Source organism: Canis lupus, chromosome 32 (genome assembly GCF_048164855.1).
Source record: "Canis lupus baileyi chromosome 32, mCanLup2.hap1, whole genome shotgun sequence".
In the NCBI taxonomy this organism is placed as follows: domain Eukaryota; kingdom Metazoa; phylum Chordata; class Mammalia; order Carnivora; family Canidae; genus Canis; species Canis lupus.
The window spans coordinates 14292504-14315136 of NC_132869.1; the positions used below are offsets into that span (position 1 = coordinate 14292504).

At 41.1% G+C, this 22633-nt stretch overlaps 1 protein-coding gene and 1 long non-coding RNA gene across 6 annotated transcripts in view; one reads left to right on the plus strand and one right to left on the minus strand.

Moving 5' to 3' along the window:
• The window catches only part of FRMD5 (FERM domain containing 5), a 310956-nt gene extending 291848 nt beyond the window's left edge, over positions 1–19108 (minus strand). For 2 of the 5 annotated variants that reach the window (XM_072809618.1, XM_072809620.1), the window contains exon 1: positions 18766–19107. In XM_072809618.1, the coding sequence (XP_072665719.1) occupies positions 18766–18867 (102 nt within the window). In that variant the 5' untranslated portion in view covers positions 18868–19107. Of the gene's footprint in view, positions 1–18765 lie in introns of all 5 variants that reach the window. The other 3 variants (XM_072809617.1, XM_072809619.1, XM_072809615.1) reach the window with 3 other exon arrangements.
• Positions 18372–20060, plus strand: LOC140623289 (uncharacterized). The gene is made up of 2 exons (XR_012022945.1): positions 18372–19348; positions 19721–20060. It is a non-coding gene; the product is annotated as an uncharacterized lncRNA (long non-coding RNA).
• Positions 20061–22633: the final 2573 nt, after the last annotated feature.

The window sequence follows — 22633 nt, forward strand, 5'->3', positions numbered from 1 at the left end:
GTCAAAGAAAGACATACCATATGATTGCACTCTTATGTTGAATTTAAAAAACTAAACAAGTGAACAGAGGCAAAACACACACACACACACACACACACAAAATAGACTCTTAACTACAGAGAACAAATGGGTACCAGAAGGGAGGTAGGTGGAGGAATGAGTAAAACAGGCAAAAGGGATTAAGAGTACACTAATCATGATGAGCACTGAGTAATATACAGAATTGTTGAATCACTATATTATACACCTGAAATTACTATAAAACTGTATGTTAACCACTCAAGTTAAAATAAAATTAAAATAGGAAAAAAACCCACAATGATATACTACTTCACACCCACAAAATGGCTATAATCAAAAAGACAATAGTGAGGATTGGCAAAGATGTGAAAATTGGAGCCCTCATGCAGCCACTTCAGAAAACTGGCAATTCCTCGAACATTAAACATCAGGTTACCATATGACCCAGCAATTCCACTCCTAGGTATCTATCCAAGAGAAATAAAAACATATTTCCATACAAAAACTCATATATATGTGTTATATGCCTGAAATATAATACTGTATGGCAACTATACTTCAATTAAAAAGAAAAGTGTATAGGACTGTCACAGCACATCCAAAAGAAATGAAAATATACATCCACACAAAAATTTGTACATAAATGATAAGAGCTTTATCTATAATAGACAAAAAGTGGAACAACATATATGTCCACTGATGAATAAACAAAATGTGATGAATCCATACTACAGTAAATTATTCAGCAATAAAAAAGAATGAAGTACTAATATAAGTTACTACTTGGATGATCCCCAAAAATATTATGCTAAGTGAAAGAAATCAGTTACAAAAGGCCATGTATTATATGATACCACTTATTTGAAATGTTAATAATAGGCAAATCTATAGAGATGGAAAGTAGATTAGTGTTTGCCTAGGGCAGAGAATTGGGGAGGAGGGGAGACAGGAAATAGGAGTGATTGCTAACGGGTACAAAGTCTCTTTTTGGGGTGATATAAATGTTCTAAAATTAGATTATGTTGATGATGGCCCAACTCCATAAATATGCTAAAAACTGTTGAATTGTACACTCTAAACAGATGAACTTTATGATATGTAATTTGTAGCTCAAAAAAGCATTATGCTAAATGAAAGAAGCCAGATTCAAAAGATTACATATTCTATGATTCTATTTATAGGACATTGTGGAAAAAGCAAAACTATTAGGACAGAAATCAGGTTAGCTGATAGACACTCAGAGATTGAGAGGAGACTGACTATAGAGAGGTACCAGGGAACTTTATGGAATGTTGGAAATATTATATATATGATGATTATACAAATTGTATGTATTTGTCAAAATTCAAAGAGCTATACAGCTATAAAAGAGTGAATTTTAGGAGCACTTGGGTGGCTCAGTCACTGGAGCACACAAGTCTTGACCTCGGGGTCAGAAGTTCAAGCCCTATATTGGGTGTAGAGTTTACCTTAAAAAGAGTGAATTTTACTTCATAAAAATTATACCCCAATAAACTTGACTTTTAAAAAGCCAAGTTTAGGGATGCCTGGGTGGCTCAGAGGTTGAGCATTTGCCTTTGACTCAGGGTGTGATCCTGGGATCAAGTCCCACATTGGGCTTCCTGCATGGAGCCTGCTTCTCCCTCTGCCTGTGTCTCTGTCTCTCACAAAAAAATAAATAAAATCTTAAAAAAAAAAAAAAAAAGCCAAGTTTATATTGTAGGAGATGCAGAAAACGGTATTTGGAAACTTGAGAGAAAAATAATAGTGGAAATGTCTACAATGTATTAGAATTCACTCTAGAGTTCTATAACATATGTGGTGTATGCTTCCTATGGATGGCATCAATATTACATAACACTGCCTATGACAGAATGGTAATGCAGTGGTAACATATATGAGAACTATGCAGAATTTGAGATCAAAATTTAAAAAAAGAAGGGAGGTCTCCCTCCAAAAGACAATGTAATAAAAGTCAACATAAATTAATGAAAGTTATCTGGCCAAATCCACTAACATTTACTCAAGACAAGAGATAATTATCTCAAACTGACACTGAATAACTATCCAAACTATAAAATTAACTCTGGCATTTAAAGTAGTTTGAAGGGTGCCTAGGTGGCTCAGTCAGTTAAGTATCTGCCTTCAGCTCAGGTCATGATCTCAGAGTCCTAGGATCAAGCCTATGGCAGGCTCCCTGCTCAGTGTAGAGCCTGCTTCTGCTTCTCCTGCTCCCTCTGTCCCTCCCCCCACCATGTTTTCTCTCATTCAGTTCAAATAACTAAATAAAATCTTTGAAAAAAAAAAAAGTCTGAAAAACACTCAAGTGCAGTTAAAGTAAGCAGAATGTATCCTCTAGACTGGGTCATATTTTAAAAGAAATATTAAAATTGTACTATTAACATATATACAATAATCTACATGAAGTGGGGGAAGGGCTAAAGGAAAGACTTCATCAGCATTTAGAAAATACTAATCAAAGAAGATACAAGAATCCATTTTTCTAGATTCATAATCACTAGGCCTGTATTACGAAAAAAACATGGTTTATATGGCTTTTACACAACCTAGAAGAATACTCCTCAAAAACATTTGCCTTCCAAAACGGCTTTTAAGGGGCACTGGGGTGGCTCAGTTGGTTAAGTGTCTGCCTTCAACTCAGGTCATGATCCTGGAGTTCCAGGATCGAGCCCATGTTGGGCTCCCTGCTCAGGGGTGAGTCAGCTTTTCCCTCTCCCTATGCCCCCCCTTGTTAGTGTTTTCTCTCACTTTCTCTCTCTCAAATATTTTTTAAAAATGGCTTTCAAATTTGTTTTTCGTAAGTCTCTGGTTCTGAAGAAGTGCCTACAATAGAAGAAACTAGTATTCACTACCCTACTATCATTAACACAGATTCTAAATTACAAAAGAAGGAAAGCTCTTATGATTTATTAGCATGAGTCAATCCCCCATAATCTGATCTGTGTGGAACCAGTAAATAAAGCTATATTTTGTATTCTACAAAACTAAGAGAACACAGACTGAAGTAGTCACAAAGATCTGCCTTGACATCTCTTTCTTTAAAAGGAATATTTGCGTTTGTAGCGAATATCCTTCACAGAAGCAACACACGGAAAAACACTATTGAGCCCTGGACAAATTTCTTGGGAACTGGAGAATGTTTGTGCTAAAAGAGACTGGAAGGGTCTCTTTTTGAGTCTCCTCACTTTGTAGATGAAAGGTTAAATTACCTGCTCAAGGCCTCAAAGTTAATCAGCCAAGAGAGTCAGGCATTTCATACAAGTCTCCTGACTCCCCCAAGTCAATGTTTTCCCCTTTGGACTACACTGTCAGCTTCATCAGAGAGCAATGAGTAGGAACAACAACAAGGTCACAGAGAGTTTGAATCCTAGCTCTTCCCCCTCCCCCCCACCTAGCTGTGTGACATCAGACAAATTATTTAACATCTCTAAGCCTTATTGTATTCATCTAGAATTAGGGACAATAATATTTTCCATTAAACAGTAGGATTAGGGCAGCCCAGGTGGCTCAGAGGTTTAGCGCTGCCTTTAGCCCAGGGCCTGATCTTGGCTGGAGATCCTGGATCGAGTCCCACATCGGGCTCCCTGCTCAGAGCCTGCTTCTCCCTCTGCCTGTGTCTCTGCCTCTCTCTCTCTCTCTCTCTGTGTCTGTCATGAATAAATAAATAAAATATTTAAAAAAAAAAAAAAAAACAGTAGGATTAAATGAAGGACACACATAAAGTGCTTATCACAGAGCCCAGAACACAGTAAGCACTAAGTTTTTAAATGGCTCAATTAACATATTAAATTAAATATGTAATATGGACATTACACCAAATAACTCTCTAAAACACAACAATGGCATGTTATGATATGCATAATTTGTCAGTACATTCATTTTAATTGTAATTAATTACATCAGAGAAACCTTAGGAGCAGAGAATCACAGAAAAAATAAACATGCAAAAATAAATAAATAAAAAACCTACCAAGATATTTTTTTCCAAGATATTTTTAAACTCTTATCTTACCTCTTAGAATTGATTTTGAGTATCTTCTACTATTTTTCTTTCTTCTATTTATCTACTTATAAATAATTCTACAAAATTTTGAAAGTTAACTGGAGCCTAATCAGTGAGAAAACTTTCTATAGTCATTCTGAACCATAAATCCTAAATAATAAACGTATTTGCTCAGGAAAACTAATTTAATCACCATTTTAAGATTTTTATAATTACAGACTCACAAGAAGTTGTGAAAACACTATGAAAGATGGGGATCCCTGGGTGGCTCAGCAGTTTAGCACCTGCCTTTGGCCTGGGATCGAGTCCCATGTCGGGCTCCCTGCATGGAGCCTGTGTCTGTCTGTCTTTCATGAATAAATAAAATCTTTAAAAAAAAAAAAAAACCACTATGAAAGATGTCCCATATATCCTTCACCCAGCTTCCCCCAAGGGTAACTTCTTATACAACTATGGTATATTATCAAAACCAGGAAATTGATATATGAATTAAGATAATTTCTATCATAAGATTACTTTTTCTCAAAAAATGATTTCATTAAGTAATCTCTATAACAAATGTGAGGCTCAAACTCACAACCCTGAGATCGAGAGTCATGCTCTACCAACTGAGCCAGCCAGGCACCCCTGGATTACTGTTTTAAAGTGTACAATGCTGTGGATTTTAGTATAATCCTAGAACCATGCAACTACCACCACTAATTAACCACCTTCTAAAGTACCATAATATCACTCTAAAGACCAGAAAATCTGATGTTCATTTTTTAAATCTATTTAGCTCAAGTCAGAGGTAACTTTATATTTGTATTATTAACAATACTCTTGGGAAGCCTGGATGGCTCAGCGGTTGAGCGCCTGCCTTCAGCTCAGGGCCTGATACCAGGATCTGGGATAGAGTCCCACATCAGGCTCCCTGAGAGGATCCTGCTTCTCCCTCAGCCTGTGTCTCTGCCTCACTCTCTCATGAATAAATCAATCTTTAAAAACAAAAACAAAAAACCCAATCCTCTTTATCAGAGCTAACATTTTCATTCATACACATCTACAATCAACATTTATTGAGCCCCTAGGTGAGACCTTAGATACCAGCTGTACAAAGATGCAATCTCTGCCCCTCAAACAGTTGTCTATTGAGAGGCAGATATGTGTGTAAATATTCACAAATGAATGTGGTAAATGCTATAATAAGGTCCCCCAAAGCATAGCCCAACACCGGGGAAGAAGTCTACCTTGGAGGGATCCCTGGGTGGCGCAGCGGTTTAGCGCCTGCCTTTGGCCCAGGGCGCGATCCTGGAGACCCAGGATTGAATCCCACGTCAGGCTCCCTATATGGAGCCTGCTTCTCCCTCTGCCTGTGTCTCTGCCTGCCTCTCTCTCTCTCTCGCTCTATCATGAATAAATAAATAAAATGTTTAAAAAAAAAAAAAAAGAAGTCTACCTTGGGAATAAGGTGATGAGAAGCTGATGATCCACCAAGTGGGATCAAACGCTTATGGAGACAAGTCTCAGAAGTCTCAGAAGCAAGGCAGCAAAGGTAATAGAAGGGCATCTATGACGTGCTTAAAGGCTATTATGCAGCAGGTAATGGGGGACTCTTGAAGGATTTTAAAAAGAGAAAATGCATGCATTTTGGAAGCATGTAAAAGATAGGAATGAGACTACCGCTCCACAGGAAGTAAAACCTAGATCACTGGGATCCTATATCTGGCAAGCAACAAATGGAGAACCAGAGAAGACAGATTTAGGGGACTCTGATTCCTCCCATCACTGAGGCTAAAATCAGAAGAGGAAGACTGAATTCAGCAAGATCCCTATCATAGCTCAAAAACATCTGAGCTCTTATGGCTTCTTGGAAGTTCCAATTTCATCCCGCCTGAAAGAATGAGGAGTGGATTTAGGTTGGCCTGCTCCAATAAGATCCTGCTGGTCATTAAAATATTTCTCTACCAGTTGGCAAATAGCCCCCACCCTAAGAGGCCTCTCCCTCTTCCCTGGGAACACCCTGAACCCCACCTCCCATGATTCAACACAATAGTGTCTGGCCCAGCACAGGGCCCTAGACTCCATTCTACTGTGTTCTGGGAGAATCTTGGTTAGGGAGGTATCCACTGTGACTCATTGATTACTGAGCTTTTTTTATTATTATTTAAGTAACCTCCAACTTATAACCATCCCCCCCCCCATCTCAAGAGTCACATGCTCCACTGACTGAGCTAGCCAGGTGCCCCAATCATTGAGTATTTTAAATATTACCCCCACATGGGAGCCATCGGCAGAAAGCTCCTTTAAACCATTAAACTTCTTCTATCACACAGCTGCAACAACAAAAAAAGATTTCAAATATTCTTTCATTTCCCATCAGGCTTCTCCAGATTCTCCCTCTAGATTTTGATTAAGTATTTCTGCTTAGAGCTCATCTTGCTCCATCCCAACGCTTTCTCTGGTTTTCATCTTTTCTCCCTTTATCAATTATTTCCACTCTCCCTAAAATTTCACCAACTTCAACTGTCCACAATAAAGACTCTCCTGGCCATAAGAAGTGCCCCCGCTGTTAAAGGATAGGGATCACATTATATTTCAGTTATGTTACATATAACTGTACCTTTTATAAACACCTCCCACCACTACCAACAGAAAGTGTGGCCACTACACAAAGAATTTTACCATAAGCAAAGGTATAACTTAATAGTGATGGCAATTAGAAACGGTGATAAGAGCGGACATCCGGCCAGCTCAGTCACTGGAGCCTGCAACTCTTGATGTTGGGGTCATGAGTTGCTTTAAAAAGCGGGGGAGGGGAAGGGTACTTGGGTGGCTCAGTTGGTTGAGCCTCCAACTCCTGATTTCAGCTCAGGTCATAATCTCAGTGTTGTGGGCTCTGTGCTTGGTGTCCCTCTCCCTTTGCTCCTCCCACTAGCCCCCACACACTCTCTCCCTCTCAAATAAATATTTTTTAAAAAGAATGGTGAAAAGATTAAGTAAGTGGCTCTAAGCATAAATTAGCATAAAGCAAAGGAGATCATAAGAGATGCAGAGAAGAGCTATGGTATGAGATAAGAAATAAAACTGTAGAATTCAGGAAGTGAAGAGAAAGTTTTCCTTATTATTTTCTTTTCTTTACGATTTTATTTATTTATTCATGAGAGAGAGAGAGGCAGAGACATAGGCGGAGGGAGAAGCAGACTCCCTGCAGGGAGCCATTCAATCTCAAGACCCCAGGATCACACACGGCCTGAGCCAAAGGCACTCAACCACTGAGCCAACCCAGGTCACCTTATTATTTTCTCTCAACCAGAAACTAAAGATATTTTATGTAAGATATGTTCTTAATAGCAATAGTCCATAATGTCTTATAATGAATGACACAGTAAAAGGTCTAACTTGCAACAGTATCATTATATTTGTGTCTTTAAAATAATCAGTCTACTGTACCCAATATCCAAAACTGGAATATGGGGCAACCCGGGTGGCTCAGCGGTTTAGCACTGCCTTCAGCCCAGGGCCTGATCCTGGAGACCCGGGATCAAGTCCCATGTCGGGCTCCCTGCATGGAGTCCGCTTCTCCCTCTACCTGTGTCTCTGTCTCTCTTTCTCTGTGTCTCTCATGAATAAATAAAATCTCAAAAAAAAAAAACTGGAATATGAGAAGTGTGTTCTCTTTTGCCATACAAATTATTAGAAAACAATTCTTAGACATGCTTTCAGTACTGTGGGTACTCATTGAAATAAGCTTATCTAAATTATCCAAAGTGTATTTAAAAATAAGCAAAGTAAGTATTGATCTTTCAGATCAACTGCTTATAAAATCTGACACTGCAATAGTTGGTTCAGTATCCTATGTCCTGAAGCTAGATCAAGCCAACTCCCACTTTTTAAAAGACCTGTTTCATATAATGTTAGAATCTGAAGCTAAGTATAGATTAACTTGCTGTAATACTAGGACCTTATTTTTTTTTATCAGATTTTTATCTCTCAACTGCCAAACTTCTTCTGAGTGGCCTCACAAAGAGCAGATGGGTTATTTTGTTGTGCAGGGATGACAGTGTACTGTGAAATTGCAGGTTCCACATGCCTTATAACATCCCAGGCATCACTGCCAGTCCATAGTATCCTTCTGACTTACAAACCTCCAATTCCATAACAACTCTGGGGGATTCTGGATTTTTTTCTAGAGGCAAAAATCTGAGAGAGGGCAGGCTGGACGTTTTCTTCAGCTTAAATTATCCCCTAGAAGTACTTGAGATCCTTAGATGAATTAATTCTGCTTCTTTATAATCAATGTTCTTACTACTTGGCTCATATCTGACAAAACAATCATCTTAGTGGCATCTCCAGCCTAGAGTATATGGAATCCTCTGGTACTTGTGAAGCCAATTCTTCACTTGAGTGTCTTCAAAAATAGGGTAAGGCCCAGACTAGAGGCCTCAGACTTAAATCAGGCAATACGGAAATAAGGTTTTGCACCTGCCTGGAGGCCAAGGATAATTTGCCTGACTATGGAGGGCCTGAATGGACTACCAGACTATGAAAGTTCAAATGATTTGGCTTTTTCCTACTACAAGTTCAATGAAAGTGGCCAGACATTTAAGTGTGCCCTGGGGCATGCTGTTTTGATGTACCACTATTTCTTTCAGGTTTTAGGCCTATGGCCCTTTGCTAATTTCTCTGGCTCCCATAATACCACTTCACAGCAAGCCTCCTTAATCTCTCCCACAAAGTGGAGTGCCTGTATTGTCAGTCATTCCCCTATTCATCAGTCTTTAAACTATCCCTTCTTTTTCTCTTTTTCCAGAGCAAAATAACCTATTAGCATTGGCATTCTGCCGAACATTGATTGCCTAAATGCCAAACCATGCTTTCCTGCGGGTTCCCATCCCCAAAGCTCTAGTCTGGCATAGTGTGGAATGTTCAAAGTGCACCCTGGGTCGGGCTGGGAACTTCAGGGCTGGCAAGCAGGGGTTCACTGGGGAATCCAGGGAAGCATTGCCCCAACCTCTAGAAAAGCGATTTTGATGGCCACTTAGGTTTGGGAATAGAGATGCAGAAATTGTGCCTTTTAGGGCTCCACTAGTCACATTTCTTAACTGTCAATACACCATTTAGGCTGCACTGTATCAGCCAAAAGATTTTCAAACATCAGCTGAATGTTGGGATTTGATACTTTCTTTTGTGTAGATAAACTGATGCCAGAGATGAGGTCCCTTGGAAACAAAATTCATATACATAGTTACTGCAGCCACAGAATTAAGATTGATACATGAATCTACCCTTTCTTTATATGATGCCATTGCTTTGTGAAGAATCGTAATTTGTGTTGTACGCTTTTGGAGTTAGATTTAATTCAACACCAGTTTTCTGTTTTAGTTTAGACTAATTCTTTCAAGCATGTCAAGAATGATTGAAATTTGCTGACAGCAATCTTTCCGAGGCAAGTAGATTCTATTATTTGACTCAACTGTACCAGAGTAATCCAGATAAACATAGTAAAGACTAAATATATTTGGCTTTACATTTTTAGCTTTCCTACCTTGAAGTAGCCTGCTGTTACCTCAGCCTGGAATGCCCTTTACCCATCCCCACAGCCCATTTTCTGCTTTTGGCAATCTTTCATGACCTAGTTCAAATCTCACCTCCTTTGAGAAATATTTAGTAATTTCGAGTCCCCCATATTTGCATTGCCACAGCATACAGCCTTGTCTTAGCACTGAATTGCATGACATTTTTTGTTTGCTATTTACATGTTTGCAAATAGGGGCCTTCCTACATTCTCAGTGCTTTAAGTTGTGAAGACGATTTCTTTGAAAAACAGTATAGAAATATAAAATAATCATTCTTTCTAGGTCAGAGAAGACAGAAATAAAAACCAATAAATATAAGAGCAACAAATCGGAATGATGACCTGTTGTAGAATCTTTAGAATCCTGCCCACTTAAAAATGGTACGCATATCTGCAAATAACCTTTTATCTTACGAGGGTAGAGAATCAGTTAAGGCCATTGAGAAATGAATCAAAATTTAGAAATATAAGATTCACTGTTGGCCTCTTCCTCTCCCGCACTTTTTATACTCAACCAATCAACAATACTCTTCACTTTTACCTACTAAATATCTGTGTGACCCAGTACTAGTGATTCTCAAACCTCAAAAAGCGTAAGACTTACCTGGAAAACTTGTTAAAACAGACTGCTGAGCTCCATCCCCCGTATTTCTGATTCACTGGGGCTGCAGTAGTGCCAAAAATCTGCTTTTGTAACAAGTGCCCAGGTGAAACTGATGGTGCTCATCCAGGAACCACACTTTGAGAACCACTGCTTTAACTCATCCCCTACTCCACCCTCCTTGCTTTTTAACAAGGTTCACAATTTCTACAAAAGGAAAAAAGCCCCCTGAGTTGTGACACAGTAAGATGGCTCAAATAAGGCATAAAAATAGCTAGGTTTGGTCCTGATCTAGAATGGTTTCCTTTGGTGGGCAGGGGTTGTTTAAGGCTTTGAAATTATCTTTAACATACAGGAATGAGTCCTAAAGCATTTCTAGAATGGTCCAAGGCATCTCTAAATACAGACCAGCAGATGAGGTCATAGTAATGCAAAGAGTCAGAAGTAGAGGAGGGGGAATGAAAGCTATAATCACTGTCAAAGGGGTGTTTTCTGTAGACAAGTGAATGGAGCTATTGTACACAAACTCAGTGGTTGCCAAGCATGTGGCCCAATTATTTTGCCTGTATGAGCATGGCACGGAAGGATCTCCTTAGAGGATTGAATTCACACAAGTTGGTGTTTAGTATGACAGTAGAAGCAAAAGCCTGAAGAATCTGAACTTTACAAGTTCCTGCTTTCCAAACCTAGGATATGATACAATTGGGTTGAAAAGATTACGAAAGTCAAACACCATAGTACAGCAGAGCAGCCCAGATGGCGCATCGGTTTAGCGCCGCCTGCAGCCCAGGATATGATCCTGGAGACCTGGGCTTGAGTCCCACGTCAGGTTCCCTGCATGGAGCCTGCTTCTCCCTCTTGCCTGTGTGTCTGTGTCTGCCTCTGCCTCTCTCTCTCTCTCTCTCAATAAATAAAACCTTAAAAAAAAAAATTGTAGGGGATCCCTGGGTGGCGCAGCGGCTTAGCGCCTGCCTTTGGCCCAGGGCGCGATCCTGGAAACTGGGGATCGAATCCCACGTCGGGCTCCCGGTGCATGGATTCTGCTTCTCCCTCTGCCTATGTCTCTGCCTCTCTCTCTGTGTGTGTGACTATCATAAATAAATAAATAAATTTTTAAAAATTGTATTTACAGTTGGTGAAAAGACCAATGAGAATAAGAGAATCTTGCTCAAAATATTAACAATGAGGGACACCTGGGTGGCTCAGTGGTTATGCGCCTGCCTTCAGCTCAGGGCGTGATCCTGGAGTCCTGGAATCGAGTCCCACATCAGGCCCCCTGCTTCTCCGTCTGCCTGCGTCTCTGCCTCTTTCTCTCTGTCTTTCATGAATAAATAAATAAATAAAATCTTTTAAAAAAATATTAACAATGAGGATCGCAAGGTGGCCTTGGGCAACAAGAGGTCCACAATTTAAATCTAGGGAGCCTCTGGGAGAAACTGCTCTCCCTACTCTATCTTTGGCTCTACTGATATTTAAAACATTTGTACAAGTTCAAAACGTTGTATTGGCCACCCAGATCCAAGTCTTAAAGGAATGGAAAGTACACTTCAATGACTAGAATGGACATATAACAAGATGTTTTTGCTCTCTTAGGGAAACACCATTCTCTCCGCAACACAGGAATGGAGATGCTTTAGTACTCTTCAGAGTTCTCAGCTGTGTGAGAGAAACATTCAGGTGGCTGACCTAAGCCCCAAGTATCAACCCCAGAAAACAGCGGCAACAACTGCCACCTGTGCTCCAGAAGAACAGCGTTCTCCTCCCTGAGCACCACATAGGCAAGATACAGAAGCCATGAGGTTGCTGCCAATCCTCCATGATATTCACGTCTGTTGTACAAGCTCTGGCTAGACACAGCTAAGGAAGAGCGGCCCACGGGAGGCTGCTCCAAGAAACAGGGTCTGCAGAGTCGGAATGTTATACACGAGACTATCAGAAGATGAATTCAGCTTAAAATAGATCTAATTGGAAACAGGTTGGGAAGCATGGTTCTCGTCCATGAACCCATGCTTGCTTCCTCTTGTTTGAGCAAGAGGTTAGAAAATGAGGCTGTGAGGAGGTTTTATGTGGCACTGACTTAGGGAAAAGGAATGAAATAAGTTTCTGTGGCTGTGGTGATCCCTATGCTCAATATCCTAATTCTGCCAGCCTTCCAACACCCCATGAAGCACTGCACTACACAGTATTCTTTTTTTTTTTTTTTAAGATTTTATTTATTTATTCATGAGACACACAGAAAGAGAGGCAGAGACATAGGCAGAGGGAGAAGCAGGCTCCATGCAGGGAGCCCGATGCACGACTGGATCCGGGGTCTCCAGGATCACACCCCGGGCAGAAGGCGGCGCTTAACTGCTGTGCCACCGGGCTGCCCCACAGTATTCATTTGATCTAAGCCCTCTAAACCTGCATTGATGGGGGAAGGGGAGACCTGAAAGGCTTGAAATCCTAAGAGACAAACCAAACAATCAAGGAGTTCTAGACTGCAGCTCCTCTAATTCAACAAAGGATAATTGCAGAAAGTTATCAGAGACCTCAAAGGCTCCATAAAATACCACATTTACATACCATACACCTCACCAGGGAGAGGGGCTGTAGAGCAAAGTGGCTTAGAATGGGATGGGTTGAAACTATAAAAAGCGTTATACAGTTGTTAGAAAATTTTTATTGTTTTTCAGACACAAAAATACTAAAGTGTTGGAGTTAACCCAGCCATCATGTAGCACAAACAAATCAGAATAGTTATTGAACTACAACCATGTAAGGCACTGTCGTATAATTCCTAGCATTTAAAATTTATAGCTTCCTCTGACTTCTTTAAAAATTCTAAAGTAAGGCAGCCTGGGTGGCTCAGTGGTTTAGCGCCACCTTCAGCCCAGGGTGTGATCCCAGAGACCCGGGATCGAATCCCACATCGGGCTCCCTGCATGGAGCCTGCCTCTCTCTGTGTGTCTCTCATGAACAAATAAATAAAATCTTTAAAAAAATAAAAATTCTAAAGTAAAATCTACCAGAAAATAGATATGAAAATAATGCAAAATATTTTACTATAGTGATTATATCACTTAATGTCTTGCTTATTTTGGGTTACACATTTTAATACCTATACATAAACCACAACAAACATAAAAATGACTATTTTTTGGTCTTCAGGTGGTCTGATTTTATCTTGGCAAACTTTTTTTAATGTGATATTAATGCTAGCACAGACATGATCAATGAGTCTCTGGGCAATGCAACAGAGAACTCAAAACCCACATCCTTTTTTTATTATACACTATGTAGAATTGCCTCATCTAGCATATTCATTCCAAACATTTAACAGAATGCAAATTCATACAAATACCCTTGAGTAAAATATGCAGTGGTGATAGTTTCTAGGTTTCTCTTGGATGCCACTGACACTTCCTTAAACCAAACTTTTTCAAGAAAAGAATGGGAGCATAAATATACATCTAGAATTTACCTTTTGTGCTAAAAAGTTGGTCTGTATTAATTTTATACAAAGAACATTTAATAATACAAATTAAGAAATAGAATACAAATGCTTTCAAGATTCTAGAAGGCTAATTTTGGAACTTAGTTTCAAGAATTAGAGTCTGACTTGCTATTATAACAAATCCTGAGACACCATAATTATTTTTTAAAGCAAAGTTTTAAAAAAAAACAATATTCATGAAAATACAACAGCTTTGTGTCTTTCTGTGAATACAATTAATCTTAGTTCTCTAACAACATCCCTTTTGCATTAATGAAACCAAGGATTTCGCTTACCAAATATGAAGCAGAAGTTCTTGGAAGAGACAAATCATGGTAGGTGCAGGAAATAAATGCCCCTCTAAAGCCAAAGACTTGGTAGGAATGAGGAAAAGCAAACCTGAATTCTTGAGTTTTAGAGAAGAGTTCTACTACAGAATGCAGTTATTCCAGACTTGAATTTCATGATTTCACTGAGATTAATCAGAAATCATTTTGTTAGATTTTATTTATCTATTTGAGAGAGAGCAAAAGAGAGCACACAAGCGGGAAGTGGAAGCATACTTCCCTCTGAGCAGTGAGTGCAAGGAGGGGGAGGGGGGTAATTGATCCCAGGACCAGAGATCAAGACCTGAGCCAATCAGAAATCATTTTAAGGAGAGGCACCTGAGTGGCTCAGTTGGTTAAGCACTCAACTCTCGGTTTCAGCTCAGGTCACGATCTCTGCTTAAGATTCTCTCCCTCTAAAAAAACAAAAAAACAAAACAAAAAAAAAAGATTCTCTCCCTCTCCCTTCGCCCCCGCCCCCATCACACACTCTCTCACTCAAATAAATAAAATCTTTTTAAAAGTCATCTTAAGGGATGCCTGGGTGGCTCAGTGGTTGAGCATCTGCCTTCAGCCCAGGGCATGATCCTGGAGTCCCTGGATCAAGTCCCACATCGGGCTCCCTCCATGGAGCCTGCTTCTCCCTCTGCCTCTGTCTCTCTGTGTATCTCATGAACAAAAAAAAAAAGTCATCTTAAGGAGAATCAAGGCTTATTTTCAAAAAAAAAAAAAAAACAACTTCTCAATCCTATTTTTGACTTGCTAGACTAAGGCACAACGCATATTAGTCTGTTATTATTTATTATTATGTTATTATTTGTAATGAAATTACCAAATAACTTTTTCTTTACTGTGAAATAAGTATTTTTATTTCCATTTTACAGATAAGGAAATTAAAGTACAGACAGGTGAAATAACTTACGGAGTCAGAAGGAAAAGAGGGAACAAAGATGGGATTTAAAGGCAAAATAACCAGAGTTTAAATATAGCACAACCACCTACTAGCTTTAAGTAAGTTCCTTCATCCAAGTCTTTCATCTGTAAAATGAGAATACCACCTACCTCTCAAATAGTTGATGTAAGGCATAAACAAAACACCTCGCAGAAAGAATAGTACAGTTAGCCATTCAAGAAACATCAGCTCTCCCACCAATCCACAAACCTATTTTCTTCAGCTAGTACAATGGGTGTATAATGAATCCATATGCTATTGTGAGGTAAGTGAGAAAATAGCACAAGTGGGGCGCCTGGCAAGTACGGGACATTTGTTCTCTCCCCCAATATTCCCTCCCTTATCATAGATCCCACAGTTACTGAATGGTTGAGCCACAGTCAAATCCATATCTTGGTTGCATTATAGAACTGCTTCTGTACACATGCATTTATGGTAGTACCTCATTTAACTGCAAAAATATATTTAACCTAGTCACTTGATCAGTTGTTATTTTAATGTGTTCCCAGTAAAATCAAATTCATTTCTAGGGTAGCCTTATTTTTCAGTAATCAGAAAAAGGTGATTAATATTTCTGACTTGAAAATATGTATTTTCAATACATATTTCTACTGGCAATTCTGTAATGCATATTCTTAATATTTTATAAACTATTACAACTCAAGATAGCTAAGAATCTATTAGGATATTATATGTCTAAGCATTTACATGACTCCATTTGATATACTGAGTTCAAAGATATTAGGTAACCTTTTCATTTTTCCTATTTGTTCCAAGTAAAATAACAAAGTCGGGTAGTAAATGTGGTAAGTAAATGTAGATACTCATAAATGAAACAGATGTGTGAAAAATATGGACCAGATCTGCATTTATGAGGCAATGACCTTCAAAACTGGCAGGGAGCTATTAACAATGTTCTTCACAGGGGAGCAATTATATTACAACCCTCCCATGTATAATTTCATTTCCCATGATCTACAAATATATTTGCATATCAGAAAGAATAAAAGAATAGTCTGGTAACTGTGGCAACCTTCATTGAGAGGATATAAGCATTTTCCTTACCTTGATAATCACATTCTAAATGCCAGATCAGTATAACTGGTGCAATATGAAAGGCAAGACCAACACTTTGACAGAATTACCTACAACTGAAATTTACTAAATATAGCTATTACGGCTCTAACCCAGTGTTACATTTCTGATTCTCTAATCCCCTAAGTGTTCTCTGATTATCTCAAGAAGTACTGAAATCTTTCTAAAATATATACCTTAAAGAAAAATATGACATATAGTACTTTAAGGGAAAGGATTCCAAATTATCACCAAAAATTTTTTAAAATATACTATAATTCCTAAAATGTTAGGAATATTGCTTTAACCTAGCAAATAGCTCACAGTTTTTCCCCATACTGATTTAAAAGACTCTAGGTCTAATGTTTGACAAATAAGCACATGCACAAACACGCGCATGCACACACAGCAGAAACATGAGGAGAAAGTTGCTAAGAAAACCTCAATCTCTAAAAGCTAAAAAAAGCTATATGCACAAAATATTAATTTCACATAAGATCCTTTTTTTTTTTTACATTTCCTCACATTGGGTAAAAACAAAAGTAATTCACAATACTTGTGCCAAAGATTGACAATATTACATAAACTTCAGAATTCCTGTTTTCTAATTTTCACTAAAGAATCACAACGCATAATCATCAACATGTCTAGACAGTGGACACTCACTACAGTATAGTGTCATGTTACACCAAGCTTAATTTTCTTATGTGCCCTATATTCTTATAACATATTAAAAATTATAATAATGTAAAATAAGACCAGCAAGAGAATAAACACAACCATAGTAAGACAGAGCAAGCATAAACCCAATAAGTCCTGCTTGACTTAAAAATATTTTTCTCAGTGATAATAAAAATTACCCACAACTATACCAATCAACCAACCTTAGAGGTTCCATTAAGTGGGAAAAATAACTAGTTGTTTTATTTTGATACCTTAAAACCACAAGATTGTCACTAGTTGAGCGATGATGTGAACTGTTTCATTTGTACTCTATACCTTGGTAAAAGTTAATGACCTGCCCCAGAAATTTTATTTCACCATATACCCCAAAGTATTTTTAGGACTCACAAAGTCTGAATCTCACACTGCCCTTGATATGTTATCATGTAAAAGCTTTAAATTTTAAAACAAAAGGATAAAGACCTTAAAAGCTCTAGACAGTGTATTCAAACGGTGACTATGTCAAGTCAGTATCTTCTCCTCCCCCACCCAAAAACAAAAAAAAGAACTGTACACAACACATGAAGATACAATAGAAACAAAAAGTAGCATGCCATTCATTCAGTAAGGAAATAATACAGAACATCTATCATATTCAACTACAAAAATCCTTTCACTTGATGGCTAGCATCATCATGACTGTTTAATTTGCATTTAAGTGGCCTTAAAAAAGAGATTTTGTTCCCTTTCTCTGTCCTCCTGGATCTTTGGCAGCAGTCAGCACTTCTGCCCAGAGCTTGTTTGGGGAGTGGGAGAAAAGGGAAAGTGGAGAGAAGGCTGAACTGAGCACGGAGTCAGCAGAGAGCAGCTGCTCTCATCCACTCCCCAGCGTCTTTCTCACACACCGCTATTTTCCGCTATTGAGCATTGTCAGCAAAAAAATAAATGGGGAGGGCGGGAGACAAAGAGGGTAGAACCAGAGGCCGACAGTTTTTGTCTGCCACATCTGAGGCGAGAAGCCCCCTCTGGTTTCTTGCTGCAAAGGCAAGGGATCAGGTGAGACCCCTCCGGGTCCAACTCAATTTGCTTCTCGAGAAAGAGCAGTTTCCGGCAGCGAGCGCAGGATCCTTCGGCTGCTAAACTAAACACCAGAGCATTGTCAGTGTTTCCCATCTCTGACTTTACAGAGAGAGGGCTGTGACTGCATTCCTGGGAAAGACTACTACTCCAAACGTGCCACACGGCAGTAGTGAAAACACATAAGCAAGAGGTTGTAAAAAAAAAAAAAAAAAAAAAAAATCTCTTCCAAAATACCAGGTTCTGAAGAAATGCTGCGAAGCATTAACGTATTGTTGGCGTTTTTTGGAAGTCACCGATTCTTTCTCGCCACGGCCAACCCTCAAACCTCTGGTACTTGTTGCTAAATCTTTACCTCACCCCACCCCCCCCAAAAAAATTGCCCAGCACGAGATGTGGGGAGCGAAAGGCGGGAGGGGGGCCTAATCTCGGGAGCCCAGAGGACTGGTCTCCCTTCCATAGGCCACTCTGCATGGGCTGCGCGTTCACTTCTACCTTCCGAGAGCTCTGACTCACAGATGCTGGGGGGGGGGGGGGGGTGATTATGACATACAGCGTTATCCTTCCAACCAAAGATAGATAAGAAAAGCTGGCCAGCGGTCCTTGCCTGGCCAGAGAGCCAAAGCCTGCGCCCTCCGACGGGGCGGCCGGGGCAGGAGCCTTTCGCCCTGCCTGCCTGCCTCCGGACGCCCGCGGAAGATGCTCCCCACCCGGGCAGGCTCGAGGAGCCAGGATGGGGCGCCCTCACCCTGGGAGAGGGCAAGAAGGGAGCTGAGGGTCCGGGACGGAGGGACTCTCACCGCAGCTGCGCCGAGCGCTCGGCACCCCGCCCCGGACCGGGTCTCGGGCGGAGGCGCTCTGCACTGGGGCCGTCAACCGCAGCCAGGGACGGACAAAGCACCGGGGTCTGCGGCGACCCCGGGCGGCGGCCGCGGGCCAAGTTAGCGAGGCTCGGGGCCGCGGGGGTCCCGCGGACAGGGCGGCGCGGCACTGACCTGGATGGTGCAGGTGTACTCGCTGTCGTCCAGCAGCCGCACGGTGCAGCTGTACTCGCGCTCCAGGCTCCTGCTGCTGCCGCTCATCAACCTGCTCAGCATCTTCCCGCCCGCCCGCCCCCGGGAGAGACGCGGCGGCGCTGCGGACCCCGGACCAGGCGCCCCTCAGCCGGGCAGCTCCGCGCGGGCCCCGGGCACCTGCACCATCACCCCAGCCCGGTCGCGGCCGCTGCCTCCTGCCGGCCCAGCTCCTCCTCCTTCTCCTCCTCCTTCTCCGCCACCGCCTCCCTCTAGCCCAGAGCAAGCGCCCCGCTCTCTCTCCTCCGCGCCCCACTCCCCATGCCCAGCTCTTGGGGCGGGGCCTCGGCCGGAGAGGGGCCAATGGGGGTCAGCGCGGCGGAACCGAGTGGCAGGCGGTAGAGCCAATCGAAATAGCGTACTGGGATGATGGACAGGTGACGGAAGCAATCACGGGAAAGCAGTCGGACAGAGCCCAGCGGCACCAGCCCTCTGGCGTCCCAAACTAGGGGCTCTTCTCTGCTCTGCGGTTCCTGTAGAAGCTGTTTCCCCTCCCCCGGGCCAGGTGTGGGCACCCGGCCGGATAAATGTCTGCTGCGTGGAATACGTTTAGGCTGGGCTTCAGGGGCCAAGTCCTACACTCTGCAACGCCGCGAGTCCCGCCCTCTCGGGAGCAGGGGCGGTGCGAGATAACAATCACCGCACCTGCAGAATGCAGGCACCTTCCGCTCAGGACCGGGCTGCTGCCCCCACCTGAGCTATTTCCTAAATCGGCCCGACGGGCCTGTCTGCCCCAGCCCTCTTATTTTGGAGAACATCTGTTTTACAGGAGCTACTTAAGTAAAAGCGGTAGGGTTCGCACGGGTTTTTACGTGCCCAGGTTTAACCCCTAGGAAACCCTTCACTCTAACACCCTATGCCTCCCTTCTATTTTCAGAAGACAAAAGGAAGAGACTGAGGTGTGTTCCTTCAGCCAGTAGGGTGCAGAGGAATTGATGGGTCCTTTCCTTGCACCTTCAGAACTAGAATTACCATATTTTCAGACTTCATCAACGAAACACCAGAGTATGTCAGGAGGTATATGTCTCAAAGAAAAAAAAAATTGCTGCCCTTTGTGACCCCACATCTAAAGATCTTATGTTCTTTACGAAAACTTCACCAAGAAACATTCAATATTGAGTGACTCAAAATTTGTTGATGGAAGGAAATGTTATATAAAAGAATCGTATCAACATAACATTAATGCAGTAATAAATATATTAATTGAAAAATAATAACATATGCATAATTTCCTATTATTTTCATTTATACTGTTCTTGTTTATAGGGAAAACAAACACATAACAAAAATGAAACCCTACATTAACTTAGAAAACATCTGACCTTTAAAGTAGTTTTTCCCCCTTCTCCCCCACCCTCAGTCATATTTAAATGTGACCCTTGAAGGGGAGGGGGGAGGGGCAGAGAGGGTTCTGAACTCAAACCCCACTCTGGGCTTAGAACCTACTTAAAAAAGTGTGCTTCTTCCCTAATGTCCTTGGATTCCAATATTTCTCCCCATTTTTTTTGCATGGGACCCTCCCCTACTTCAGTTATCACCTCAATAACCTAGATTGCTATCCTTATTAGTTGCATTCTCCTTTGTGGCATTCATAGTCATAGGAGGTTCCACTTTTCAATGTACTACTGGAGGAGTTAAGAAACTAGAACAATGAGATATTCCAACCATCAAACCGAATGTGAGTTCCCCTACTTTGTGGCCCCAGTATGTAGCCTGGGTGTGCAACACAGTAGGTATTCGATGAGTGTTTGTCGCATGAAGTAAATGAGATAGATATTTCATAGTGTCTAAGTCCCAGGGAAAGATCTATGCAGAAACTAAGAATTTCAGGAAGGTCTTGAAGATATGAAATTATTAATATGCCAAAGTGATAGTCGACAAAGCTCTACGTTGTTATGTAGTTGGGAGAAAGTAATGAAAGATTTCAGGCAGGCAGAACCTCTGTTGAAGGCAAGAGTTGCTCTTTGTTTACAGAATCTACAAAAGCAAGAAAAAATGTCCAAGAAGCTAGAGGAAGCCCAGTAGTTTGATGGTAGGGAAATGTCTTTAACAGGTTATGCAAATAAGCAGCTGTTAGAATAAAAAGCAAAGCACCACAAATCCAGAAAAGCTCTAAGGAACTGAATGTAGTCTTTTTTCAGAGTATGACCATAGACGCAATCAACAGGGATAAGATTGTGGCTGCTGTGCCAATGTGTTAAGTAACATTCCTGTTCAGCCTAAGAAAATCATGTCAACTTAGATGCTCACCTCAATGAAAGACCAGTTAGAGGGCAGTCTGGGTGGCTCAGGGGTTTAGTGCCCCTTTCAGTCCAGGGCATGATCCTGGAGACCTGGGATCAAGTCCCACATCGGGTTCCCAGCATGGCACTCTGCCCATGTCTCTCATGAATAAATAAATAAAACCCTTTAAAAAAAAAACAGGTATTCATCCATGCTTATACATAATATCTAGAAAGAACTTCAAACTCTCCCTTACTCAGAACACTTTGTGAAGAAAACAGGGGATGGATGCATAATGGAAGAAAAGCAACTATCAAATTCTGGTTAAATGTATACCTGTACAGGGATCAAGAGCAGAAGCCTAAGGAAAACTGAAAAGAAAAGACTTATATAAAACCCCAAACTGAGGGACACCTGGGTGGCTCAGCAGTTAAGCATCTGCCTTAGGCTCAGGTCATGATCCTGGGGTCCAGGATCAAGTCACACATCAGGCTCCTTGCAAGGAGCCTGCTTATCCCTCTGCCTGTGTCTCTGCCTCTTTCTGTCTGTGTCTCTCATGAATAAATAAAATCTTTTTTAAAAACCTGAGGAATATTTTGTTTATTTTTGTTTTCCTTAAGTCTTTTGAGCAAGATGTCCAGGATAATAAGGCTTTGTTCAATAAAAGGACTCAAGGACTCCTGGGCCCTTGTTAATCAGCATCATAGCTTTCATGAATTTTTTGAGTGTAAAAGAAGCCATATTTAAAACTCCAAATTATAATGACTGGCCCCTACCTTCCAAATTATTAGGACGTCAGACCCCTTTAAAGTTTCTTTCCCTTCTCTCCTGTTGAGGAGTCCTGAAGGGAGTTGCTATCACCAACATATGCCTGAAATAACTGAATTATTTCTGCTTCTACTTCAGATGTCCCATACTCTGATATTCTGGGACTCTGATCTCTCTCCAGTCAATGCAATTTTCACCATTGCCTTGAGACCTGGCAGGAAGAGGCATTGCCCTCCCTTCGCCAGGACATCACAAACGCAGGCTCTTCCCATCAAAGTCTCTTTACAGCACAGCCAAGACCAGGGTTGTATATCAATGTTAGAAAGGGAAAATAATCCAGAGTAATCTGCAGTTATGACATGGCCACTCTCAAAACCCTTTTGAGCTATGTTGGTGAGCTTGCAGCCAGGGTCCATCAAGAGGTCCCCTGACCATGTCTGGAGCATTCAGGCTCAACCACAGAGAGAAGCTCAGAGAAGAAAATAACTCATCTCACCCAGTTTAAAATCCATTTTCAAAGTCCCATTTTCTGTCCCAGTTGCTGCCTCTCACTAGGATGACTGACCATGAGAATAGCTACTCTTTTAGAGGAGACCCTGCCTCCCATTCCCAGGAGTGTGACCTTGATCTTTGACCCAATTAGGCCACTAATTGCCTTAAGAATATAATCCTTCCAATATCGGCACATTTCTCACAAAGACTGAATTATTCAGTCTTTACAAGTAGATCTATGTAGAGCCTCACCGAAGCCAGTCCAGTCTCTTTGCATAATTATTTCCCCAGTAAGTAGTAATAGATC